Source organism: Temnothorax americanus, unplaced genomic scaffold (assembly GCF_048541705.1).
Source record: "Temnothorax americanus isolate GAGA-0224 unplaced genomic scaffold, ASM4854170v1 Scaffold80, whole genome shotgun sequence".
NCBI classification, from domain to species: domain Eukaryota; kingdom Metazoa; phylum Arthropoda; class Insecta; order Hymenoptera; family Formicidae; genus Temnothorax; species Temnothorax americanus.
In genome coordinates, this window is record NW_027509803.1 from 127,049 (window position 1) to 154,065 (window position 27,017).

Sequence of the window (27,017 nt, forward strand, 5' to 3'; positions counted from 1 at the left end):
TGACATTTGCAGACGTATTTTTAATGCTGTACAAGGCATGGTAAGAAATCAAAAACCAAAACGTCCAATACCAAAACCAGCTGTTTTACCGATCACATCCATGGAAGAGATGGTTGCTTTTAATAATATTGGAGAAGACATATATTTTGAGGTGGTAAGTAATACTCGTAACATATAATGTATGAATAAAATATAGAGTTAACCAAAATATATAACATTACGAAAATTATGCTAAATTTCTGTTAAATTATAAATGTAGAATGCAAATTTATTTCTACTTATATTTTGTTCTGTTTATATTATCATGTATGCAATATTTCTTTTTGTGTGCCTCGATATTTAAGGTTGCATATGTCACATGTGTTATTATAAAATATATGTAATGTTTACACAAAAAACTTATATTTAGTTTCATATATAGTGTATTTAAAGTAGAAATATTAACATATTTTTAATTTTAATGTACTTTGCAAGGATTATATATGTAATACATTCTTAACGTATTTTGCTTTTACAGGTACGTTACTTTAAATTTATTGGCGGCTTTCATATCAAAGAAGTTGTAAATATGTGCTTAAAAGAAGCAATAGCTGAGGCTGTAACGCCGCATTTTACCTGGTGGGGTAATGAACGTAAACAGGCCTTTTCCAAAACTCGTCTTGTGCATGCCATTTATGGTAGTATTTTTTTCTCTTTTATACACATATTATAGTATTGCACTAATTATTTATACATGTGTTATTATTCATTGAAAAAACTAACTTTCAGAAGCTGCATGCGATAATGCCCATTTTCAATCACCTTGTCGGTTAGACTTTCAAAAACACATGAAGGAGGCTCTAAGAACATGTCAAGAAAGGTACAGGAGTCGAAACCGAAATAGGCAACAGGCAGTCGAAAATAATCGGAACAACCGTGATTATTGGAATAATAACGGAAATAATACAAACACAGAGACCCCGGAGCACAGTACTGAATAGAACACGCAGAGTAATACAGTACAGCATAACGACATCTGTTGTAGTGAAGCACATTTAAAGTTTTTAAGATGTTTATAAGTTTTTAGTATATCTCTATTAAGACGTATCTACATTAAATATAAATATAATGAGTATGTAAGAAATATATAACTTTTTAAGATATCTATAAGTTTTCAGCATATATCTATATTAAAGCATGTCTACATTAAGTATAAATAATATAATAATAATAATGTTATTGCATGGATATAGTTTATTTTGCGATTATATATGAAAATAAGCAATATTTCGTATTACCATGTAACCAAAGATATTTTTTAAGATAAAAGTTTATATACATATACTCTGTCTTATATTCACCTATATGTATAACTGTTATAATAATATAAAAGAAAGTTCGTCACCTTTAAAAAAACATTTATTAGTTTATTATATATATATATATATATTACATATATGTAATATATATATGTAATAAACTAATAAATATTTTTTCTAATTCTCTATTTGATATATTACATACATGTAATATATATATGTAATAAACTAATGAATGTTTTTTTTAATTCTCTATTTGATATATTAAATAACAATTTATAAAGGTGACAAACTTTTTTTTATATTATTATAACAGTTATACATATAGGTGAATATAAGACAGAGAGTGTATGTATATAAACTTTTATCTTAAAAAATATCTTTGGTTACAGGGTAATACGAAATATTGCTTATTTTCAGATATAATCGCAAAATAAACTATCCATGCAGTAACATTATTAACAGCTACCCTGTTCAGTACTACTGGCTGCATCCGTTACTCTGCGCACGCCAAGGATTGGGCAGCAGCCCAGCAGTTTTATGGGTAAAGGGCACAGGGTGCACCGTTTACCCGCGCTTGCTTGAATTTCTTCACGTTGACATTCAGAGCATTGCGAAAAGGCTCAATTAATTAAAATTTAAAAAGAGATAGCGATAGCGACAGCGACAAAGTTGCCTACAAAGGTATAGCTTTCGCTATCGCTATCACTATCTCTTTTTAAATTTTAATTAATTGAGCCTTTTCAACATATTTTTTTGTCATTTTAAATTAGTTGAAGTGCGCTAAATATATGTCACATATAAAATTATATAAATACAGATATATTTGATGGAATACAGTATTAAATAATTATAATTGTTATTTAGGTTCTGAATGTAGAGATTGCTGGATTGCCTTGCGGAATCGTTTTCAAAAGAACAATGCAAATTAATACGATCAGGATCAGAAGCATCGGATCAGAAAGAATGGCCATTAATGAAAAATTTGACATTTTTACACGAATATGTAAAACGACGGAAGACAATTGATAACGTTGAGTCACCATGCAAAGACACTGAAGATTCTACATGTTCCATGCTATCAAATAATTCTTATGCCAAAGATTCTCAAAATTCGGCTCAGAACCACGATGCTGCTGAAGAATTCTTAACTTATGAAGATGTTCAGTACCTTGATGAAACACCAAAAGAATATGTGGAACATCTGGACGAACACACTGGTTTGCGATTTTATTTTAAAATTTTGTAATTTTCTTTAAGTCTTTGGTTTTATAGATACTATTATAATGGCTAGAAATGAATAGTGACAGTCGTGACAGATGTCAAATAATGTGATAGTGATCAACAATTATACATTGACCGCAGGGAGCTAACGCCGAGGAGATCTTTAAGAAGGAAGGTATATCCAAAATTGCACATGTACGTACATACATACATACATACATATATATGCTGTCTTGTAAAAGTTAAAGAAAACGAGAAAGTGATCTGTAGCGCAATCCGTATTGTAGGCAAGTAATGCCCAAAATATTAGTTGAATTGAGTCCGTTATTATAATAGACGTTGGTTTTATACCTTAGAGTCTGGAAATATTAATTATTCACGAAATTAGCAATAACAACAAAATAAATGTTAGTAAATATGTAGTATAATGGCTCTCTCACCGACTTCTTTGAAATTTTCAAATTTTGTATACCTATTTTGTGTAGTAAAAAAGATTCCGAGAATAAAAATTGTCGCTCATGTTTCGTTTGTTTCTATAATTAATACTTAAAATAGCATGATGTCAGTAAGTAAGGAAATGATAATTGAAACGATAATTTATGGATATACATTTTGCTTCTTACTTCAATTAGATTATATTATGCTTTTTGCAACTTCAACATAGTCTCTGTGATTGATATATTATATTCAATAGAACAAATTAATAATTCAAGATATGTAATTGGTAATGCGAATACGTGGCCCTTTATTCGAAAACATGTTTTAGGATAAAAATTTAAAGGATCACGATTAAAACAGACAATATGTAGTTTTAGTTAAAAAAGTAAAGAATACTCTGTATTTATGCTTTCTACTATTCTTTGCTTTAACAAAAATTATAATTTTAAAATATATAATTGAATGAAGTTGTAAATAACATATGATCTAATAGTAAGAAGTGAAATATACATCCATAAATTACTATTTCTTTACTTACTGACATCGTGATATTTTAAATATTAATTATAAACAAATAGGTGATAATTTTCTTTCTGAGAATTTTTTTTATAAAATACATAAAACTTGAAAATTTTAAAGGAATCAAAGAGAATGCCGTTATATACTATACATTTACCTGTAACGATGCGCCCCGAAAATACGCATCGTTCCGGCGGAACAACAAGCCGATCGCGATGCCGTCCGGCCGACCATCTGCCGGACGAGGAACGGGCACGGTATGCCCACCTTCTTTTTAAACGTTAAAGAAACATTGTTAGGAAAGTCCTAACGGACTTGCGATCCGCGGCACCGGCTCGAAAACCCGAACGAAGCCGACGTCGCACGAACACCGCCAAAGCGCGATCGCGGCGTCGGGAATCTCCGGACCACATCGTTTAAACCCGGCGCTCGCGTGCGCCGGCATCGTTCTACCGCTACCCGCGCCACCGATCCACGGGGTATATATAAGCCCGCGGATTTTTAATAATTATAAGATTCCGCCGTAATCTAGCTACCAATCACACCAATTCTCTTCGCTGACATTACCAGAATCCTGAGCCCATCAGCTATCAGCCGGGGTAGAGACTCTTGCTTCTCTATCTCCGTCGAGTACGTCTCGACGAACACGACTGATTCCCAAGTCATCTCTACAGCTATCAGCCGGAGTAGAAAAATCTTACTTCTCTGTCTCCGTCGAGTGCGTCTCGGCGGATTCATCGTTTTCGATCGATCCATACAAACAAGCTTACCGCCGGGGTAGAGGATCCGTTCTCTGCCTCCATCGAGTACTTCTCGGTGGCTGGCTCGATCCGAATTCATTCCTCCGCTGGAATAGAGACTCCGTTATCTACCTCCGTAAAGTGCGTCTCGGCCACAATCTTACATATACAGGTCTCTCAACTCGTATGGTGGGGATGGTTCGCTTGACGAAGTCGAAAGTTGTTCAGCTTGAGACCGCTAAGATTGCTGCAATCGAAGGATGTTCTATAAGAGCGAGATAGACAATAGTAGCGCATAGCGCATACGTATCATACATCTAAGAATCCACAATTTCCATAATACATTTACAATATATATATATTGTAATAAAAAATAAAATATATTGTATAAAAAATATGTAATTTGCAACACGCATCTGCATACTTTTTCTTAAAAGCAACTATGTCTTTTTTTATATCAATTGATTCGTCTCATTATTCTGTGCATAAAAGTTTTGAAGTAACATTACCGAAAAATTAATGTTTTACAAGATACTTTGTATTTTATGTCAAAATACTAGAACTTTCAAACCTCATAATTCCAAAAGTTCTTAACGAAAAAATATTTTATTATAGTGTTTTGAAAAGCTCTCGAGATTAGCTACAAGAATATGCATTGGAAAATATGGGTTTCCATTTAAAAAATTAAAGGTGTCGTTCACGTGAGCTTTAAACGACCATTCATGGTCAAACCAATGACACCATCTTATGTCCCCCTTCGAACCAAACAACTTTTGTCTGAAACAATTTTTCCAATCTCTTTTACTTTAAGGACGTTCTCTCGTCCTTATACTAGAGAAAATCGATTTTCTTAGGATTTTCTTGAAACTGTGAATATACGTTAATTTAGGTGTGCTTTATGCGTGGTATAAATTTCAGTACCTTTTCCGGTATAAAAAATAAAGATACTGATGAGCCTCAAAGTTTAAAAAAAAATTTTTCAAATTTAATTTTTTTTAATTTTGGCATTTTTTCTTATAGAACTCAACGAGAAGAGCAACTTTGGTCCTCTTGGCCAACCTCGTATCTCTTACCGTTTGGCCTGGAAAATCTTTTCATTAGTAAAAGTTGAAACCTTGAGGCTCAGTATCTTGATTTTTTATACCGGAAGAGGTACTGAAATTTATACCACGCATAAAGCACACCTAAATTAACGTATATTCACAGTTTCAAGAAAATCCTAAGAAAATCGATTTTCTCTAGTGTAAGGACGAGAGAACGTCCTTAAGAGATATTCAGCTGAATCACTTAAAATGATACACCCTGTATATATATATATATATATATATATATATATATATATATGTTATATATATGTTATATGTTATATATATATATATATATATATATATATATATATATATATATCCTTTTATTATTTTGGAAAATAAATTATATTATCAATATATCATTTAAATTAAGTCTACGTTTCCCGCAGAAAGTTTTCGTGCATCGCATTTATCAGATTTCATATAGTTTACACTAGGTGATTGTTTTAATGAATTTTATATTGTACAAAAATTGTTAAAAAATGGTTTAATTTATTAAATCATTTTATATTTGCTAGATGATTTTATGCCAAAGATTGCATTAATTACTTATATTTACGTTTTTGTTTCATGTGTTGTACCTCAAACTTGATGGCTAGGTACTTTAATAAGGTAACTAAAAAATATTTAGCAGAAAAAATGAGTAAAAAATGCAGTTTTTTACAACTTTTTGAAAAAAATTTAATGTTTAGAGGCTTTGAGCGACCTCTAAATATTAAGTTACAGCGCCTGCTTTTCAAGAGTCGTCATTTGAGAGTTCGTAGAACACATTTATGGGTAAAACTTAAAATCATATTTTTGAACCAAAAAAATTGCTACCTTAATATATGTATATATAGGGTATTCCAAATAAAATCTGGGGTTGTTTGAAATCAACGTATAAAGAGAGAGAGAGAGATTGTGTTGGTGCAGCCACCTATGGCGTTCATCTTGCGGTAGGTCGGAACGCGCGAATGTTTGTGTGCGCGCGAAATAGGGCCCGACCGTTCGAGAACGGCCAAGCGCGGGCTTCCCGCGCGCTTGCGTGAGCATGTTAAGAGGGACGCGCAGCCCGGGGCCCGGGCGAGCGAGCATTCGTCTCACAGACATCGTGCGTGATACATCGTGCGTGATACATAGATTCAAGTCGCATAATTGCATCATCTTTTAGCAGTTAAGTCGTAAAGTATTTGAGATCGGCCTAACCGTGTGCAATAAATAAGATAATTGTGAAACATATACGGATCGGAAAAGGACAACAACAATCGTCACCGAGAGAAAGCCAGCGAGATACATCCTGGCGAGCCATGCCGGCACGTGGAAGGTTCGAGGAAGGCAGCCATTTTCTGGAACGTTCGAGAGAACCTTTTCGCCATGAGATAAAACGCCCTTTCGAAGTCCTGGATAAACGAGGTTTTGGCTTGGTATTTTCGATATATACTCGTGTGTGAACTTCTTACGTGATGTTATCATAAAACAAAAGGTAACTTGTTTAAATATACTTTAGTGGGAACGTTAGACATTCGTCTACCGTTACAAGAGTGGGAACGTTAGACATTCGTCTACCGTTACGAGAGTGGGAACGTTAGACATTCGTCTACCGTTACGAGAGTGGGAACGTTAGATATTCGTCTACCGTTACGAGAGTGGGAACGTTAGACATTCGTCTACCGTTACGAGAGTGGGAACGTTAGACATTCGTCTACCGTTACGAGAAAGATAATCTATCCTCTCAAGGTTACCCTTTGAGCTGACAATTCGCAGAGATCACGAGAGCAAGCGAAAGGAAGACTTCCTCGTCTTTTGAAAAGAGATTAAAAAGTTAATTTCGAGTCTGATTGTAACACTGAGCTCAGTCTAAAGTATATTAAATAATTAATCCTTCGGTTGCAACCATTTCAGTTACAAGGAAAACTTTTATTTCTTTCTTTCATACGATTGTTTCATTGTAATTGATTCTGTCATATTCTTTATCGTCTATTACTTTAATTTGCGGACATTCGTTACACTTACTTGTATTACGTACTAAATGAGAATGCGTTCTTTGCAAAATATATAGATCGTTCCTGGCATTGTAATAAAACTATCGAATAACCGTTTCCGTGCGTCGTTATATAAGTTCTTATTCAATTACTTTATAATCTTCTAATAAATATCTTGCAAATTATTAGTTATCTAGTATTACGTTCATGCTGTGGTGAATTAATGTGTCAATCAAAGACTGCCTAGTACAAGATTTAGTCTAGTAAATTCAGTGAGAAACTTATCGCTTATGTTTCTGTTGTTGCTCATGTCATGTATATAGCTTATGTTGTAGTAATCGCTCATGCTATAGTATAATGTTTTGCCGAGATTTAAACACTTATTTGGTAATACTCAATCAGTATTGACATTACAAATAACATCACTGAATAGACTGATGATAGTAATTCGTTATTTAAAATAAAAGATTGATGCATTATTTCCCAAATTATATAAATTCTATCTGAAGTGATATTCTTGTATTAATTGATTTATGTTTATGTTTTAAACGATCCTTTCTTTAGAGAAGAACAACTAATTCTAAGCTTGACTACGTCAAGAGAAATTATACGAGAACATACTATGACAATTCTTCTTACAATGAAGATTTTATATGATAAAGAAATACCTCAGTAAAACCTCAAAGTATATTATGATACATATTTAAAGAAAGGACTGTTCTATAATAACCATTTATTTGTATTTTTTATGCATTTGAGACATTTATTGTACTTATATTACCGATGTATAATTTTGTTCACGAATACTGGGAAGGTTTTAGGGCAGTTTCCCTTCTCCTATGCAACAAATGTTGGTATTCTTTGTATAGTTCTGCCCACTTTAAACTTTTGATTTGAATTACATATAAATCACAAAACGCAATCTCTCTTTCAGTAAACGGATTCTTTTCATTTGTTCCTTCCTCATCTGATTCTTGAGATCAGGCTTGTGCGCGAGCTTGTGCAAACAGGGGTATATCAAATAAAATTGGAAAATCTCAACTTTTTTTTTCACTTGCATTCACCGATTTCTTTTGTTGTGTGCAGTATGTTATCCTTTCTAAAAAAAGGCATGTTAAATCGATACTCGCATCTCTCGAAAGCTTCTCGAAAGTCTCGACGTGCTTTGTTGGCTCTTTTCCGCGATGCTGATTGATTCTGTTGCTGCGCTAACTTCGTGAGCGGCTGTCATGGCATATTTTGACAGTTGTGTGTAATATTAAAGCTAAATAGCGCGCGCAAAGCGCGCGTCTGTGATGTCTAGTTGTACTAAATGATAGGTTTCTTCTCAATTTTTTTCAGAATTTTATGGACGTTATTTCAGTAGATATCAACAGTTAAATTTTGAGTTTTTTTCAAGAATTGATATTTTTGGAAATTTTTAACTCAAAAGTTCTTTTATGTAAAAAATATATACGTAAAAAATGTTGGATTTTTCTTGTACTTTAAGATGGTTTAAGATTTTTATTTTTTACTATATTAATTTTTGGTACTTTTTTCATAAAAAACGAATAAAAAATTAATTATCTCAGAAGTGCCATGCTCAATTAAGCTAGTTTTTTTCTTTAAATACATTCAATCGTGTGTAATAACGTGCTAAAATTTCAAAGTGCCAGGACTAATAAAAAAAGGATATAATTTGCAGTCAACCTGCAATACTAAAAACTATTAATTTAAAAAACTTGCTCTCAATTTAAATGCTTCAAAGACAAAACCAAAAATGATCCTCGCATGTGAGAGTTCGGTAGATGACAACAGTTTAACAACTGCGGCATCATCTGATATACTAGTGCATATGTTGAGCAAGATGGGCATCTCTGACATGCTTATACATTGGACAACGGATCAAAAAGTGAGATAAAGTTTCATTTTCCTGCTGATCACATAGCAAACAAAGTTCTTTTGGATGCAAACAATACAAAATCTTGTTTATTGTGATTCTACATAAATAATCATTTCCAAGCCGCAGCTGCGCTCTACATCTCACTAAGTGAAAAGGACAACGCGGCTGGTAAAAGTTATTCAAAGAATCTTGCATGGAGCGAACAATAGGGACCCCTTGACTTTTAGAGGACCAATACTGGTTTAAATCTTTCAATTTTAAAAACCCTTGATAGTCTGATAGAATTTGCTCCTTTGCATCAATCCAGTGGTCCGCCGACATACTCAAGAGATGCCTATCCTGATCTATCTCCTTCAGTATAAATCTTAATTGACTTATCCAGTTAAACTCTAAATTATCATTAATCGCAGATAGAGTCAACAATCTTCGCAGACATATTTTTGGCAGTCTTTCATCCCCCATCCCTAGGATTCTGATCACCCAACTTATCGCTTGTTTAAGAACCTTGTGAGCAACTCAAACCAAGCCCAATTCCAGCCTCAAAGTGGCATTTGCTGTACATTGCGGCAGCTGCAGAAGCCTCTTGTAAAAGTTACTTTGAGCTGTATCCAAAAAATCCAAATAACGTAGGCCCCATATATAAGCTGTATATAACGTCACGTGAGAAATCATTTAATTAAAAAACTTATTAATTCCCTCCCATGAGTCCGCCCCGAGGCTGGCCAGCGTGGCCAGAGTCGCTCCCGTCGCCAGTCTCGTCTTATCAACTACATACTGACTGGGTAAGCGGCCCAAGGATGAGGACGAAAATGAAACACCCAAATAAGTATATGATTTAACAATTTCCAAAACCTCATTTTTATAACAAAAATCATTCGAGTACTCCGGCAATCTACCCTTCGCTCTGAAAATAACAATTTTTGATTTATCCTTATTGACTATCAAACCATTAATAGAGCAGTATTTTTCCAATAATCTTAACTTAGCACGAAGGTCCGCCTCCGAGTAAGCAAGGATGACCAAATCGTCCGCGTATAACAACATAAGGAGATCATTATAGGCATCTATGTCTACCCTCCTAAAACCATTATCACGAAAAAAAAGACTATATCATATAAGAAGATTATAAAAAGCAGGGGGCTAGGATTTCTCCTTGCAGTACACCTTTCGTTATCTCTATGCGTTTGGATAGTTTATTAAAAACCTTCACACGGAGCACCGCCACTTGATACAGTCTCCTCAATAGCCTAATAAACTTAGCACTGACCCCAAGCGAGTACAATTTTTGCCACAGGATAGAGTGATCAACATTGTCAAAGGCTCTCTTAAAGTCAATAAAGAGGCAGTAAACTTGTAACGATGCACCCCCGAACATGCATCGTTTCGGCGCAAACACTTCGCCGAAGCCACCCCGCCGACCACCCGCGGGGTGAAGACCGGGCACGATGTGCCCATATTTTTAATTGTTTGAACATGTAATATTAGGAAGTCCGCGAACGGACTTAACGCGGCAACCGCCTCACCGCGCCGAGCGGTGCCGAAGGCGGCCGAATACCGCCGAACGCGATCGCAGCGTCGGGACGCCGTATAACCACCGATCGTTCCGCCGTACCGTCCCGGCGCTCGCGATCGCCGTCGCTACCCCCACCACGCCGCGACGCGTATATAAGCCCGGCGTCGCTGGCACAGAACGCGATTCCCGATCATCCGTCTTTCCGACAACACCGATCCTGAATTCCTGCACTAAGCCAGTCCGAACGTAAAAGGTAGAGCGCCCCTGGCATTCTCTGTCTTCGCCGAGTACGTCTCGGCTAACGACCAGCTTTTCGCAGTTATCCGAATCACCCGAAGCCGTCCGAATAAGAAGGTAGAGCGCCTCCGGCATTCTTTGTCTTCGCCGAGTGTGTCTCGGCAAAGGACCAGCTTCTCTCTATTATCCAAAACATCCGAAGCCTGTCCGGACAAGAAGGTAGAGCGCCTCCGGCATTCTCTGTCTTCGCCGAGTGTGTCTCGGCCGGCGACCCGCTTCAACCGCGTTCCCAACGCTTCGCGATCCATATCGCCACCGCGCTTTGCGCCATTTTTTCGCGCTCCGGGCCACGCCGACCGGGAAACCGGCACCACCCGGACCGATACCTACCACTACGCGATTCGGCCCACGCGGCGAACGAAAAGCGTCGGCTCCGCCCCACACATACCGCGGGTTTTCCCGCGCCATCCGCGGCCAACCAACGACGCCTCACACGCACGCCCAACCGTCGGAAACCGTGCGGGCACACGCGAGCAAATCCAGCCAAAGCCTCACATGCGTATTGACCCATTGTAAATGTCGCGAGTGTACATTGTTAAAGAATAAACGTTACTATTTTCTGTTAATCGAGACCCGCCTTTATTTCGCTAACCTCGCCACCCGTCTGCTTCTCCGCACCTCCTTCGAACCCAGGCCCGCCGCGAGCTAGATCCGCGCTTCAAAGACAGGTTGTTTTAAACTTTTCTATTTCTTAGTCGTAATTGCAGATGGATGGCAGATTGCAGAGCAAAGATGTTATCCTCGCAACATCTACCCTTACGAAAACCCGACTGCTCTTCCGGCAAAATATCCCTATCCCGAATCCAGGCCTCCAGGCGATTACACAACAATTGCGTAAAGATCTTAGTAATACAATTTACGAGCGCTATGCCCCTATAATTGTTTGGATCTTGCTTGCTACCCTTTTTATGCAGCATGTACAATCCTACCTCCGACCAAGAAGTCGGCATCTCTTCCGTAGCAAGTATTTTGTTAAAAAAAAGTAAGCACATACAATTTCCAATTTACAGAGCATTCTTTAAAACATTCATTTGGAAGCATGTCAAGGCCAGGGGCCTTACCGGATTTAGAACTTCCAATTACACTAAGCATCTCACTCATTTCAAAATCCCGATCCAAAAAAAGATCAAAAATGCCAAAAAAGGAGCTGTTAACTTGAACTCTTTGCAGGTATATATTTTTGTAAAACAGCTCCCAAATCTCAACAGAGAGGGCAGCCGACTGCGAATGAGAAACTCTACGGCAAAGCTGTTTAATTTTTTTCCAGAATTGACTCAAGTTTCTAACTCTAGAGAAAGTTTCAATTATAGTCCATTCATAATCATGCTTTTTTTTTACGAATTAACGAGTTAAAATGCTTTTTGCAAGCGTGATATTCAATATTTTAATCTAGCGCAAAGTTTGCTCTTTTTGCTTCCTTTAGAAAGAGTCTCAGCTCCTTTTCGGCGCGGCGGTACTCTTCATCCTTCCATGGTTTACGCGCTCCACCCTTAATATGAGATATTTCTTAACATACCACTGTCATTTGCAGCCTCCATAAACGCATTTATTAGGTTACTATTTATGTCAACATTACAATTTTTAAAATCACATGACACCTTTTCAGACCTTAACAATTTGTAACTAAAAGCATCTTTTTCGGTATGTGACCAAACTAATCTTTTACCTACAGCGCCTTCATTTACAGGGCTAAAAAACTCTTTATACTTTTGCTCGCCAAAAACAGTCAAAAAAATCGGAAAGTGACCAAAAAAGAAATTATTATCATAGACGCGCATATCCAGAATCAACGGAAGACTAGGTATATTGCACCATACTAGGTCAACCACACTACAACCTCTTGAACTCGCATAGGTGAACTGCGCTGGATGGTCCTGTATCGCTCTACCGTTAATAAGTACGAACCCGTTTGATTGCATAAAGTCCTGCAACAAAGTGCCTCTAGCATTTTTCGAGCCATCCAGCGAAGCTCTAATAGGATAAAAATACGTGTTTTCGAAAATTTCATCGTCTATGATATTATTTGGAGATATCCTCGCGTTAAAATCACCTTCAATAATAAAGGCATCGGTTACATCGGTGCCATAGGTTACAAGTAACTCGTCCAAAACCGACTGAAGTAAGTCCATGGCGACTATAAAGTCTAAGTCCGGCTTAAATATACCGATCCTACAACCGCGTAGCCACACTCGACTCTGATCCTGAAGAACGACCACCAGTGCGACACATCCAGAATTCTGGGCTCCAAACTCCGTCTAACCAGCGACAGCAAACCACCGCTAGCTCTGCCACGAGCTTTATCCTTTGTGGCGTCACTCCAAATCGGAAGATAATCATCCAGATGTCTCGGTAGAGCAGGCAATTGAGAGGTGCGCCACGCGCGCGTCTCCGTAATACAAATAACGTCTCCAAGTGTTTCAGGCAAAAAGTTATCAAGAAATTTAGATAGTTTTTGCGAATTTCAAAAGATTAGATTTAGTAGTTTTTTGAAACAATATCCGTCCCTAGGGGCATTAACCGTGTAACTAATGTCGTTTCCAGTGATTTATGGAGCTGTTGAGAAGTTACTTGCGGGTTCCCTGTATCTTCACATAAATTTGCGATCATTTCTGTGTCCCTATTCGACACTGGTTTCAAGTTACCAGTATGTCTGTCCCAAACAAAAACTTTTTCATGGACCGTGATTTTTCCAAATCCAATGCTCACAGATTTTCCTTTTTCTCTATATTCCCTAGCTGCTTTCCTAATGTTATAACTTATATTCCTTTCTTCTCTCGAGACGTCATGTTCAATATAGACCATACTACCCGCTAGAAGGTTCCGATTGCTCATGATATCGTTTTTGGCAGTTGTGTCCTTCAGTTTAACGAGAATCTTTGTACGATTTTTATTCAGCCCAAAAGCATCTTCAATGCAGTTTTTCACATTAAACTTGGTATTCAAGAAATCGGACACGTACGCAGGCAAAGCTCGATCATCTGGTTTAAGGCCGGTAATAACAATATTATTTCTCCTTAAGGGGTTAGTCTACTCGAGAATGGTCAAAAAATCGATTTTTTTTTATTGGCTTAAAAAATCCTTTGAACCCTCTAGAATAAGGGACAAAAGGTCTTATACCTGCCAGAACTCGTTTTCATTGAAATTTCGAGCTCCTACCCAAGCGCTCCGGAGTGCTCCGAAACGCCTATCTGCTGCAAATCGTTACCTGTTCGGCGGGTACAACATAACGATTTACCATTCAATTTTGAATTTTTCTAATACACTAACAACACCAACAGATGTTGTTAAAAATACTTTATAGTCAGTCAGAAGTATTTTCAACAGACAGCACGCCAGTATTGCATCATTTTGCTCCGAAACGAGTGTTTAGTGGCGCGAAAACCGTGGAAGTGGCATCGTATTTTGCAGCAAGCATTTTTAATCACGGGTACGAGAGTATTCTACAAATGATGGACGTCCTGAACTTACAAATTGGGCCAAATGCCGTCGAAATGTGCGATAAAGCGGATGAGCTGCGAATTGCGATTGCTGACAAGCGGTCGTTCGAGACCTCCAAACAAGAAAGAATTAATAGAAGAATAGCACAATCGGCTCTCGAAGAGAATTTTTACGAGGTGGAAGGTTTACTGTATGACGCAGGAATGGCTGATTAACGGTAAGACGCTTAAAATGCAACTTTTCACTCAAAAAACTAGTGCCGAAACTTTAAACGCGTTTTTCTCAAAACTATGTTTTTCAAAACGGTGTACACGATATCTCGAGTTCTAATCGATGAATCGACTTCAAATTTGGTACACATATTCTATGGAATAGTAGTTACGGAATGACGAACGATTTTATCATTATAATATTTTGTTCAATAATTATTAATAATAATAACACGTAATTTGAGTCCAAAAATGCAGCAAAAAATTCAGGAATTTTTTTCTTGACGCCAAAAACAAGGAGAGAAAAAACGCTTCGTCATTCCGTAGACAATACAATATAGTTTATGACTATATTTTTTTTTGTTTCAGACCATCCACATTCCAGAAACCATGTACACCGTTTGACCACCTCTAAAAAACATGGTTGCGCGCGAAGGAGTGCCTCATCGTCATCTTAAAATTTTTAAACGCATAAAAATTTGGACATGTTCTCGAAACTTTAACAAAGAAAATAAAAAAAAAACATTCATTTATCACCAATACTTCGTCTGAAATTAATTCTTGAAAATTCGCCTGTTTTTGGCTCTCTCGAGTAGACTAACCCCTTAATAAACGCTCCAGATTTTCAACCCTCCTGTCCAACGTAACCAACCGAGTGGCCGGCGCAGTGGTAGGGCTGCTCTCTAGTCTAGACTCTTCTCTCCAGGTTCTGGGTAGTATCCTGCACAGCGAGAGAAGATATTTTATCCTCAATAATTTTTAACCTATCTTCAAAACCTTGCACGAAACTTTTCCATTCGATGTCTCTCTTAATAGCCTCCTCTCTAAATAATTTTGCTTGCTGGATAGCAAATAGTTTATTCTCACTCTGCATAGATTAAATTGCAGAAAGAATATCCTGGCCTGTGTCACACTTCAGCGTATTAATAACAGGCAAGAGAGTCTCCTGCATTGATTCTGGCTGTCCCTGTGTGTTGCTCTTTTTAAGCGGGTGAGATACATCAAACGAATTGTTCAATGCCATATGATACAAGTCATCTTCTTCTTCCCCCTTACGTTTACGTGTTAACAGGTCATGAGTTGACACAAGAGAGCTAGAGCGCTGTTTCCGAAAAGACTCTGCCGTCGTAAGTCGACCACGTTTCTTCGCTTCAGCCGGCTGTTGTGACTCAGTCACAACAGAGGCCGACGAAGCATCAGCTGATCCAGAAAGCTCCTCAATATGGCCGCCCGCAGGGAGAATCCAAAGCACTGTCGCACTCTGTGAAGCAGAGAGGTGCACTAATCCGGAATCGATATCCATCGAGCAAGATTGCTCTGCCATGATGTCAATAATGATCCGGAGATTATCCTAACCTCAATAAATATAGCCGGAAAGTTTCCCCAAATCCACGAAAGCAACTCCGCCTCGAGCACAGCCCTTTCTTGCAAGAGAAACTCGAGGTCGCCTCCTCACGCCTCGCCCACACACCCCTCCAGAAAGCTTCTCAAAAGACACAAAAGGCAGAGTAAGCCAGAGCACGCGAATAGCACGTCCAACACACACAACGCCACGTTGCTTCCCCCGGATTTTTATATAATCTAATAAAAATGTTCAGTAGTTATATTTTTCCGGAACGAACATTTTGCAATCTATCTTCGACAAAAATTCAAAAATTCGTGATTAACCAAAAAATATTTTTCAAAAAAATTAAAAAAAGATTTTTTGTGTATACTGAATGATTGCAAATTGTCTGATTTGTAAAAATAAAAAATATATATAGTAGATAGTCGAGGTATTTATGAAAAATTTAAGAATATTTTCACTTAAGATAATTTATATTAAGTTAATTAAAAAGCATTTATAACCGAGTTCAGAGTTAATTTGATAAATAGAATTGATACAAATTCACACACACACACACACACACACGCACGCACGCACGCACGCACGCACGCACGCACGCACGCACGCACGCACGCACGCACGCACGCACGCACGCACGCACGCACGCACGCACGCACGCACGCACGCACGCACGCACGCACGCACGCACGCACGCACGCACGCACGCAGAGACGCACATACGCATACACGCACACACACACAGTCTTTTCTATTTCTACTTCATATACAATTCTTTAAGGCCGGTATTCATAGTCGAGCCTTATATCCAAGATCGTCTTAGATATAGTCTTAAGGCGTCATCAGCCAATCAGAGGGCCGCTTTAGCATCTTAAGACATCACTTCCTCTATAATGAGGAAGCTAAGTGCAAATTTCTAATTTGCACAATTTTTTACATTAGATTGTTTTAAATATACTTTTCTTCATAATTTTGAATACACTCACATTGTTGAAGTTCCCAATAATGGCCCTGTTCTGGGCCTTTATGTCCTTTCACAAATGTTTTTTCGTCTGTCGATAACAAATATCTAATATTGCCTTTCAGCCGAAATAAGTCGCATTCTTTATAAAAGGGATGCCGTTAAAAAAATTGGTATATTTCTTTTACTTTTAAGCCCTTTTTATCCGCCGCCTTGAGCGCCTTAATAATAAAAAATTTGATATGTCCTGTTTTATTATGCACCCCGCGAGATCCTCTTTCGAGATCGTCTTCACTATGTATTTTAGTTAAGTTATTAACTTTCATCAGTAGTTATTAACTTTCATCAGTAGTTATTAACTTTTTTTTTATATAATTAGTAACTTTTTGTGACTATTTAATAATTTAATAATTTAATAAAAATTGAATTTGTTATTGCTAATTTCGTGAATAATTAAAAAATAAAAAATGCAAATTTTTTATCGATCCTTGATTAATACTACCACTTAGGTTGAATTTTTGGATATACAATATTGCGCGTGTACTTGGCGCCTATTTTTTACCTTCGATGAAAAAGGTAATTTTGTACTGTTCTTGTATTACATAGCAGTTATAATATTCTACATATATTTGCTGAGAATATTGCTTAAAAATGTTTGACATACTAAAAAAAGAATAATAGCATTAAAAAATTGTATTTTTATAAAGCAAAAATAAAAAAGTCGTTAAGTGCATGCGTTAGTATGAAAAACTGTTGCATATTGAAAAATATGTTGTACAAAATTGTTTTAATATATCTAATCAAAAATATAATATAATTGTGCTTTGCAACTTAAATGATATTTTTATTGTTAAATGATATTTCTATAAGAAGAATAATTAATTGAATAATAAATGTCGCTTAACACTTCACACATAATTTAAAAAATGTTAAAAATATAAAAAGAAACGCGTTTAAAGTATATGCTATAAAAGTTGGCAAGACTGACTGTAACGGTCGTCTCTCAATGGACAGAATAAGAATAAAGGCAAGTCCAAGGAGACTGCCGAGGGAACTGAGGGTCGTCGATTACAAGTAAGCAAACTTGAAGCGTCAAATATTTTCAGGTAGCGTTCGGCCGGATGCGAGGGACCTTGGGCTACTCCAAGAAAACTGCTGTAATTTTATTATATTGCAAATTTCAATAAAACGTTACAGATACATATTTTCAAGACCTCAAACATTAAAAAAATGCAAAAAAATTGATTTTTTGAAATCATCATAGTGGTTTTTTCTATATTATAACCCTTAAATTACAAGAGATAGAAATAGATGTTTAGAAAAAATGTTTAATAGTAAGTTATGGTCTACAAGTTTGTTTATACCACTTTGTAGACCTTGACTTACTATTAAACTTTTATTCCAAACAGTTTTCTCTACTTCTTATAGTTTAAGGCTGCGGTCCACTTGACGCTACAAAGCATGAACGCTTCGAAGCATTCCTCTTCTCTTTTCTATCAATAAAGAAAGAAAGAGAAGAAGAACACTCCAAAGCATTTGTAGCGTCAAGTAGACTGCAGCCTAAAAGTTATACGTGAAAAAGTAAAAACGTTTTTTTTTTTACTTTGAGATTAAAAATTATACTTTTAAGGGAGACAGGGCTCGAATAAAGCATACCGTTATTCATGTATTAAGGCACTCTATATCACAAAAGTTCATTCAAATCGAAAAATTCGGATTGTTCTTTTGTCAGTGCCGCTCTTTAAGCCTATTCGACAATAGACGCAAAACACAAAACGTAAGCCGGAAGATGAAATCAACCGTCTTTCTGCGAGTCTGCGTTTTGTGGCTGCATAGTCCTTACGACCGGAAAATAATCACGCTGTAGCTCACGTTGCGGCTAGCGTTTTGTGCCAATTGTGGAACAGACTTTAGCCGGCCGTATGTCAGTGAGCCGTGCGCCTGGGTAGTATGCATGAGCGCACACTACGGCTGCGTTCGGGGAGCGGGCTATTAGCGCTATTGCATCATTCTGTCTTTTTATCACTCATCAAGTATAAAACAAGGATATAATAAGCAAATAGTGCTAATAGCACGCTCTACGACGCCTACACTAGGCCAACTAAAGTCTATTCTACAATAGACGAAAAACGCAAAACGCTAGCCTAAACGCAAGCTGCAGCGTGATGATTTCCCGGCTAAAGAACGGCACTGAGTAAATTGACTTTACTGAATAATTACTGCTTTATTAAGCATTATAGAAAGAAAATGGCTCAAGACACAATTTTTGTGGGCGCGAATTAAATGACACCCTGATGTATATTTAAGATTGACCATCAGCCATTGGTTCTCATCCACTGTTTCGATACGTGTTTAATCTCTATAAATTATTTAAATTGTTTATTTATAAGACTAATTTTACATTTTTGCTTAATTTTATAATAATTGTAGTGTAATTTTATCAGTTTGATCTAACATATTCTAATAAAGACTAATTAAATCGAAACGTAAACGTTTATTAATCTACTATTTAATACATTATTTGCTCGTTATTTGCTCGTAAATTAGCTATACAATCTGTAAATTTATATTTGATTGAAATAAATAAGTATCTATTTAATGCGAACAAACTTAGCGCAGCTAGACCAAGCCAACGGCCAAAATAAGTGAATATGATGAACATGCAATGTGCAATACATATGTGTGCCATATTCAGATGTAAATTAGAAACATTATGTACTTTCATTGTCTTATTATATTCCAAGATTTATCAGCGCCACGTGGCAGCGTCACCTAAACATTCTTCTTGCCGAAATTAACACCATTTAAAGTTGCAATGCACAATTATTTTATATTTTTGATTAAATATATATTAAAACAATTTTGTATACAACATGTTTTTTAAATAACAGTTTTTTATACTGGCATTTTATTAACTATAGCCAATAATTTAAATACTGTGATTTTCAATACGCATTAATAATGTACTACTACATTTAACAAATGCTATACACTTTGCTATAAAAAAGTAGAATAACTTACCATATTGTTTCTTGAAAAAATCTAGATCGACATATACAGCCTTCTTTGATTTCCCATTGTTATGTCACGCACATAACACAATACAATATTGAATTTTTTAAATATAACTTGTTCTCACGTGTTATAACTAGATATCAGATTTTTTATATGCAGATTAGCGGAAAAGAGTAATTAATACCTAAAATTATGCTATTTATAATATTCAACATATTCATACTGCAACATATGTTAGGTAGAAATATGTTGGATATTATAAATAACATAATCCTAGTTATTAATTGTTCTTTTCTACCAATCTGCATATAAAAAAATCTGATGTCTAGTTATAACACTGTTGATAATTTTCTTGCAGCTTGCTCGCTCGTTCGATACATCGTAGCGAGTGTAGTGTCTCAACACAACAGCAGTAATGCCAGTTTCGGCAGCAGTGCTGCGATTTCGAGCCTGCGTCCTTCAGCATTCCCCCCCCTCTACTTACGCACGCGGGAACGAACTCGTCAACCGGTCACACGTAGAGTTCTTATAATAAGAATCTGGACACCGCCTGTCTGACATCAGATTGGCTCTACCATGTATGGGGATAAAACTGGAAAGAGTGACTCTAAAATCGGACTCTAAAATTTTAAGCCTATTTTGGCCCTCGAAATTTGAATCAAATTGTATGCCAAACGATGCTACATGATGGGACATTAATATAAAAAAAATTAAAGTTAAGCATAGGCCTAGTTTTGGAGATACAAGAAGTCAAAGTGGCCAAATTCCCAATATTATCCAAATACAATAGACGCAAAAAAAGGATGTTGAAACTTCTTTGATAATAATTTGGTATAGTTAAACGGCCTGACTGGCAAGTTTTATTAAGTATATCACAACGACTAATTTTCGATACAATATTAAACTGCGCAACACGCGTTTAAATCGAACATTGGACAATTACAAACACCGTTGCCAATGTTTGTTTTTGAACCTAGAGATTAAGGACATTAACTACACGATTGCTTATTTACGATCTGAGGGGCAAAGGATTGAAGACGCGTTATACGTTTCTCTACCGGCATGTACAGTAAAAGATTTTTTCTTATATAACAGAAACAAGATATCTCACTTCAACAACTTGACCAGATGCAAATTAATGAAAAAATTCAATAACTTAAAAATTAAACATAACAAACAAGTTGAGACTTTCCATAATATTGACACGAATAAATGGATCGTTAACATTAGTAACAGACAGATCCCCGAAAATATTTTAAAGATGCTAAGTCTTGGTAGCAGGTTCGGACTACCTGTCAATCAATACAATAGGAATGACCGATCAAAAATTGTCTTAGATGTTCTCAAAAACTTTGAACAAAATAAGCACATGATCGATGATGACAAAGTTAACGAAGTGCGCTGTCTTGTTTCAAATTCTCTCCATGATTTCATAAAAACAAACAAGAGATCTAATTCTGTAGATAGATACATCTTATCGCAGTTTTCGTTATGCAAAAAATATCTCACTAACAACCCTGACATTCTGGTTACGAATGCTGACAAAGGTCAAACCACTGTCATCATGGATAGACAAGACTATATTATGCAAATGAAAGCCTAGCTTAACGATCAGTCTACATACAGAAAATTAAACAGAAACCCGTTGAATAAAATCACCTCGCAATTAAACTGTTTAGTGAAATCATGGAAGAACAACGATATTATTGACGCGAGGGCTTACAATTATCTGAACTGCACAAACGGTAACCTCCCCCGTTGCTATGGACTTCCGAAGATCCACAAGGAGGGCTATCCGTTACGCATAATTGTATCTGCCGTTGGAAGCCCTCTTTATAATATTGCCTCATATCTGCACAACATTCTGAATAAAGCAGTTGTGAAGCCGTCTTCCCATGTTAAAGATAGTTGGTCGTTCGTGGAGAATATGAAGCAACACAGCATCCCCCCTGACCACGTCCTGGTCTCTCTCGATATCGTTGCGTTGTTCACGAACATACCCATAGAACTTGTTCTGACTGGAATCGAAAAAAGATGGGATGCAATATCGGGAGAGACCCGGATGAATCTGGACCAATTTCTACACGCTATCAGAATGATTCTTAACTCCACTAGTTTTTCTTTTGACGATGAGTTCTACGAACAGATCTTCGGTAGTCCAATGGGTTCCCCCCTCTCGCCTATTTTAGCCGATATCGTTATGGACGATTTAGAGACTTGCTGCCTTCAATCCTTTGATTTTCATATCGAGATTTTTCTCCGTTATGTCGATGACATTTTTATGTGCATTCCGCATTCGAAACTTAATGAGGTTGTCCGTACGTTTAACAACTATCATCCGCGTCTCAAATTCACGTATGAACTTGAGAAGAACAACACCCTGAATTTTTTAAACACGTCTGTTTTTAGACATGGCAACTGTTTGTTCACCAACTGGTATCGAAAACCAACGTTCTCTGGCAGGTATATTAATTTTTTCTCCAGTCATCCTTTGAAATACAAGATTAACACGGTCATTAATTTGGTTGACCAGGCCATACTATTGTCGGATAAACAGTTTCACGATGAGAACATCAAGTTAGTGAAAACCATATTGTCTAATAACTGTTTTCCGGACCTGTTGGTGAACAAACACATTCAAAGAAGAATTTCAGAAATTAACAAACGATCGAATAATGAGGATAGCGCTAACAACGAGAACAGTGCATTTACTCTTGATCTGAAAAATTATGTTTCCATCCCCTACGTAAAAACTTTTAGTGAGGGATTACGCCGTACGTTCAAAAATTACGGTTTGAACACCTTGTATACGGTCCCTAAAAAAATTGATACACTAATCAGGAAAGGGAAGGATAAATTGGAGATCATGAGATGCACTGATGTCGTTTATAAACTCGACTGTTCTGATTGCAATGCATGCTATATCGGACAAACGAAACGACATTTAGAAACGCGTATAAAAGAGCATCGCGCAGACATCAAAAAACCCCCCAACCAACATTCGGTCGTCAGTAAGCATAGAACAGATTGCGACCATAATTTCAAATGGCAGGATGTTACAATCTTACACAAAGAACAAAATTTAAAAAAACGTGAAATTTCTGAAATGCTATTTATTAAAAAACATAAAAGGACAATCAACTCACAGAAAGACACTGAAAACCTACCATTGGTCTATGATCGAATAATTTCTTCACTTTAAGTTCTTCTTCTATGTTTACTGCATTTTGCGATAATGTATCACTTTAAGTTCTCCTTCTATGTTTACTGTATTTTGCGATAATGTATCATTAGTTTTTCGGCATTCACATGAGGCCGTCGTATTTTTCCGACCCGCCACGAATTTTATATAATTGACGCACAATGATCCATGTAAGTCCTATTTACCGATATTATCGTAAATCCGTTCAACGCGTAATGTTGTTTATTTTTAAATTTCTTATATATTCTTTCATTCTCGCATTCCAGCATTGTTAAAATAACTTGAAAAGAACCCAAATTAGTGGTCGAAACGTCGTTGTGATATACTTAATAAAACTTGCCAGTCAGGCCGTTTAACTATACCAAATTATTATTTCATCACTGGCGAATAATTCTTATTGAATATTCTTTGATAATAGTGGTATTTTGAATGGAATTAGTCTGAATGATTCTCTAACCACCGTACTAAAAATCTATTCCCTATATCCTTATTACTTAATTTTTTAAAGAGATAAAACTACCCCCAAAAGAAATTTTTGCTGAATTTCTGGAAAACAGATAGAGTACGAAAAAATGTTTCTAATGAAAGTTGTTTGTCTAGGAATTCTGCACAAAAAGGTTTGTTTAATTTTTTTCGTAGGACTCACTCTTTGGCCGGAAACCGCGCCTAAAGAAAGATAATTTTTAAAAATAAAGCAAATTTTGTCTTAAGGAATAGTTATCAATTTCTAGCTCCTTTAAAAATAATTTATATTAAGATATTTCAAACATACATGCAGTGTAAAACACAGTTGTGTACACGGTGTAATCACAGTTCACAATCCTTAAGATAACTAAAATCTTTTTACAATTATATTTTAAAATATATCGACACTTATTTTTGTGATAATAGTTCTTTAAGAGAAAATTCACTTTATTTTTAAAAATTATCTTTTTTCAGGCACAGTTTTCGGCCAAAGAGTGAGTCTTACGAAAAAAATAAAAAAAACTTTTTTATGCACAATTTCTAGACAAACAACTTTTATTTGAAACATTTTTTCGTATCTCCATTCGTTTTTCAAGAAATTCAGCAAAAACTTTTGCGGGTAGTTTTACTCCTTTAAAAAATTAAGTAACAGGGGTGAAAGGGATAGATTTTTAGAATGGTGGTCAGAGAATCATTCGGACTAATTCTATTCAAAACACCACTATTATCAAAGAAGTTTTAACATCCTTTTTGTGTCTATTGTACTTGGATAAGAACAATAATCAGGCGACTGTCTATCCTGTAGTTTTATATTACAAATCCAATGGAATCCTGAGCCACAAAAGTCTTACAATCATCTCAGATTGTTTGCATCACGACGCCATCACGGTTTGGGCGTTTTCGCGATTTGTGAACGAATTTATAAAGTCTCTCGTACCACGCGTCTCGAAAATAATTTATTTTTCTGACGGAGCACCGCAGCAATTTAAAAATTTTTAAAATTTCTCGAACATTTACCACCACGAGGTCGACTTTGGTGTTCGCGCTGAATGGCACTTCTTTGCCACTGCTCATGGCAAAGGGCCATGTGATGGAATCGGTGGGACGCTGAAACGCTTAGCTGCGCGAGCAAGTCTTCAACGTCCTACCGACCAACAAATTTTAGACCCGATGGATTTATTCAATTGGGCTAATGAACCGGGCACATTGCCATCCATCACTGTCAAGTATTGGGACAAAAAAAATTATAAAATTGCCGCCGAATTTTTGATAGATCGGTACGATAAAACAAAAAGAATACCTCAGACTCAACGTGTCCACTGCGTCATACCAAGTCATACAAAAAATTATGAATTAATTGTTAAAGATTACTCATTTTCAAATGATTATACTGAGCACAAAATAATAAAATTATAAATAATATGTTCTTAAACAAATGTACTTATTGAATTAAACTTCCTCATAAATCTATTTTTTTCGCCTTTCCCACACTATTCATCGCAATTGTCGTGTGCTATGCCGAGATCTTCATCATGCTTTAGTAAAAAAGTATATCTAAATCGATTCAGAATTGTCTGAAACGCGTTTTTAACTACACTTTTGTGAGTCAAATATTACTACTGCTTCACAAAAAAATTTATAAAAAATTCCCAAAAATTCTGCGCAACTTTCAACTAGTCTTAAAATTCTTCTAATACTCCCTAGAATATTCCCTATAAATTTCAAAAAAATAGAAAATGGGGTTTTTGAGATATTCAAATTTTTGTGTTTTTTTACTTTATTAGTTTAAAATCATTATTATAAAAATTTGATAATTTTTTTTTTAAACTATGATCTAAATAGCGTATTTTATGTTCAATGAATTTTTTTCTTAGACGTTGTCTAATAAGCGAAAAAATTCATTGAAAATTTTACAGTCCTCATTTTGCGCAGGCTCTATTTCGGAAACGCTACATTTATTATAGAAACGATTTAACAGGGGTCTAATACTCGTAAAGACCTGTTAAAAAACGAACGGCCATCAAAAATAAAAAGGTCGAAGTTTGACCCCTTGCGAATTGGCGTAGAATGCCCCATATATATATATATATATATATATATATATATATATATATATATATATACATGTATGTATATAATTACATCCTACTGCAAATGCTCTATAGATACTTATGAAATATGTATCAATTTGCTAGAATAAGAGCGATTTACAGGTATAACATGCGTGTGTGTGTGTGTGTGTGTGTGTGTGTGTGTGTGTGTGTGTGCGTGCGTGTGTGTGTGTGTGTGTGTGTGTGTGTGTGTGTGTGTGTGTGTGTGTGTGTGTGTGTGTGCGCGTGTGTGTGTGTGTCGCGTGTGTGCGTGCGTGCGTGCCGCGTGCGTGCGTACGTGCGTGCCGCGTGCGTGCGTACGTGCGTGCCGCGTGCGTGCGTACGTGCGTGCCGCGTGCGTGCGTGCGTGCGTGCGTGTGTGTGTGTAACTGTAAATGATAGCATGGCAACATGTACATTTAAGAGTATATTTAAGAGGACAGATCTCAGGACGAATAGAATATTTATAGAGCATTTAAGGCAGGATGTTTGTATATTATAGTGCATCTCCACCTGCGAGTAAAAACTCGAGAGCAAAAAGAGAGAGAGAGAGAGAGAGAGAGAGAGAGAGAGAGAGAGAGACTCTCGAAAGTCTCTCTCTCTTTCTCTCTTTTTGCTCTCGAGAGTTCTTACTCGCAGGTGGACACGCACCATTAGAATGTAAAATAAATTAATATTACTTACTCTTCTTATCTAAATATGTACTGAACGGTCGCGACCGGTCGGCGTGGAACGTGGGTCGGCGAGTCGTCGTTTGATTCCGCTCACCATGTGCATTCGACGGTATATACGTTGCTGTAAGAAATTTAATAGTTATATAGGAAGTCTTTGCGGGAGGGCAATAATGATGTGACAATTAAACTTTTGAACTTTAGAACTTTATTATATCACAAACCTACCGGCACACAACAAATGGGAACGAAGAACGAAGTTGCTACACAATCTATATAAACAATACACATCCGCACGCTCCGCCATAAAGTCACCGACTGCGGCGACTGCTCGAGCTCGAAGCTCGACACGCGCAAACACGTCACGTCCACAGAATATAAGCACGTCGCACGTTGTCGCAACTCAAGCGACCAATCAAGCGCGCCGCGAACCGACGTATGTACGCTATTAAGGCTGTTTCAAAAATATTACCCGGGTACAGACAAGTATATATACTTCCTTTTCCTTCTAACTCAGGTGAGTTAGAAAGAGAAGAGAGTATATTATACTCGTGTGCACTCGGGTGACGTTTCCGAAAGCAGCCTAATATTTCCGGAAAAATGAAAACGGTGATTGGTCACCGCTTTGTCACTTTATTGTGTTATCGTGGAGTCCTGTGTA

At 36.6% G+C, this 27,017-nt stretch overlaps 1 protein-coding gene and 1 long non-coding RNA gene across 5 annotated transcripts in view; one reads left to right on the forward strand and one right to left on the reverse strand.

Moving 5' to 3' along the window:
* Window positions 1–1,362, forward strand: part of LOC143907447 (uncharacterized) — a 95,690-nt gene extending 94,328 nt beyond the window's left edge. The window contains exons 3-5 of one of the 2 annotated variants that reach the window (XM_077424260.1): window positions 13–154; window positions 518–677; window positions 769–1,360. In XM_077424260.1, coding sequence (XP_077280386.1) covers window positions 13–154; window positions 518–677; window positions 769–980 — 514 coding nt within the window. In that variant the 3' untranslated portion in view covers window positions 981–1,360. Of the gene's footprint in view, window positions 1–12; window positions 155–517; window positions 678–768 lie in introns of both variants that reach the window. The other variant, XM_077424259.1, reaches the window with a different exon arrangement.
* LOC143907451 (uncharacterized) overlaps window positions 1–26,697 on the reverse strand; it is a 40,107-nt gene extending 13,410 nt beyond the window's left edge. The window contains exons 1-4 of one of the 3 annotated variants that reach the window (XR_013259849.1): window positions 26,585–26,697; window positions 26,370–26,480; window positions 15,210–15,328; window positions 4,047–4,466 (exon numbers count right to left, since the gene is read on the reverse strand). This is a non-coding gene — a long non-coding RNA (uncharacterized LOC143907451). Of the gene's footprint in view, window positions 1–1,542; window positions 4,467–15,209; window positions 15,329–21,927; window positions 21,947–26,369; window positions 26,481–26,584 lie in introns of those variants that run through there. The other 2 variants (XR_013259850.1, XR_013259851.1) reach the window with 2 other exon arrangements.
* Window positions 26,698–27,017: the final 320 nt, after the last annotated feature.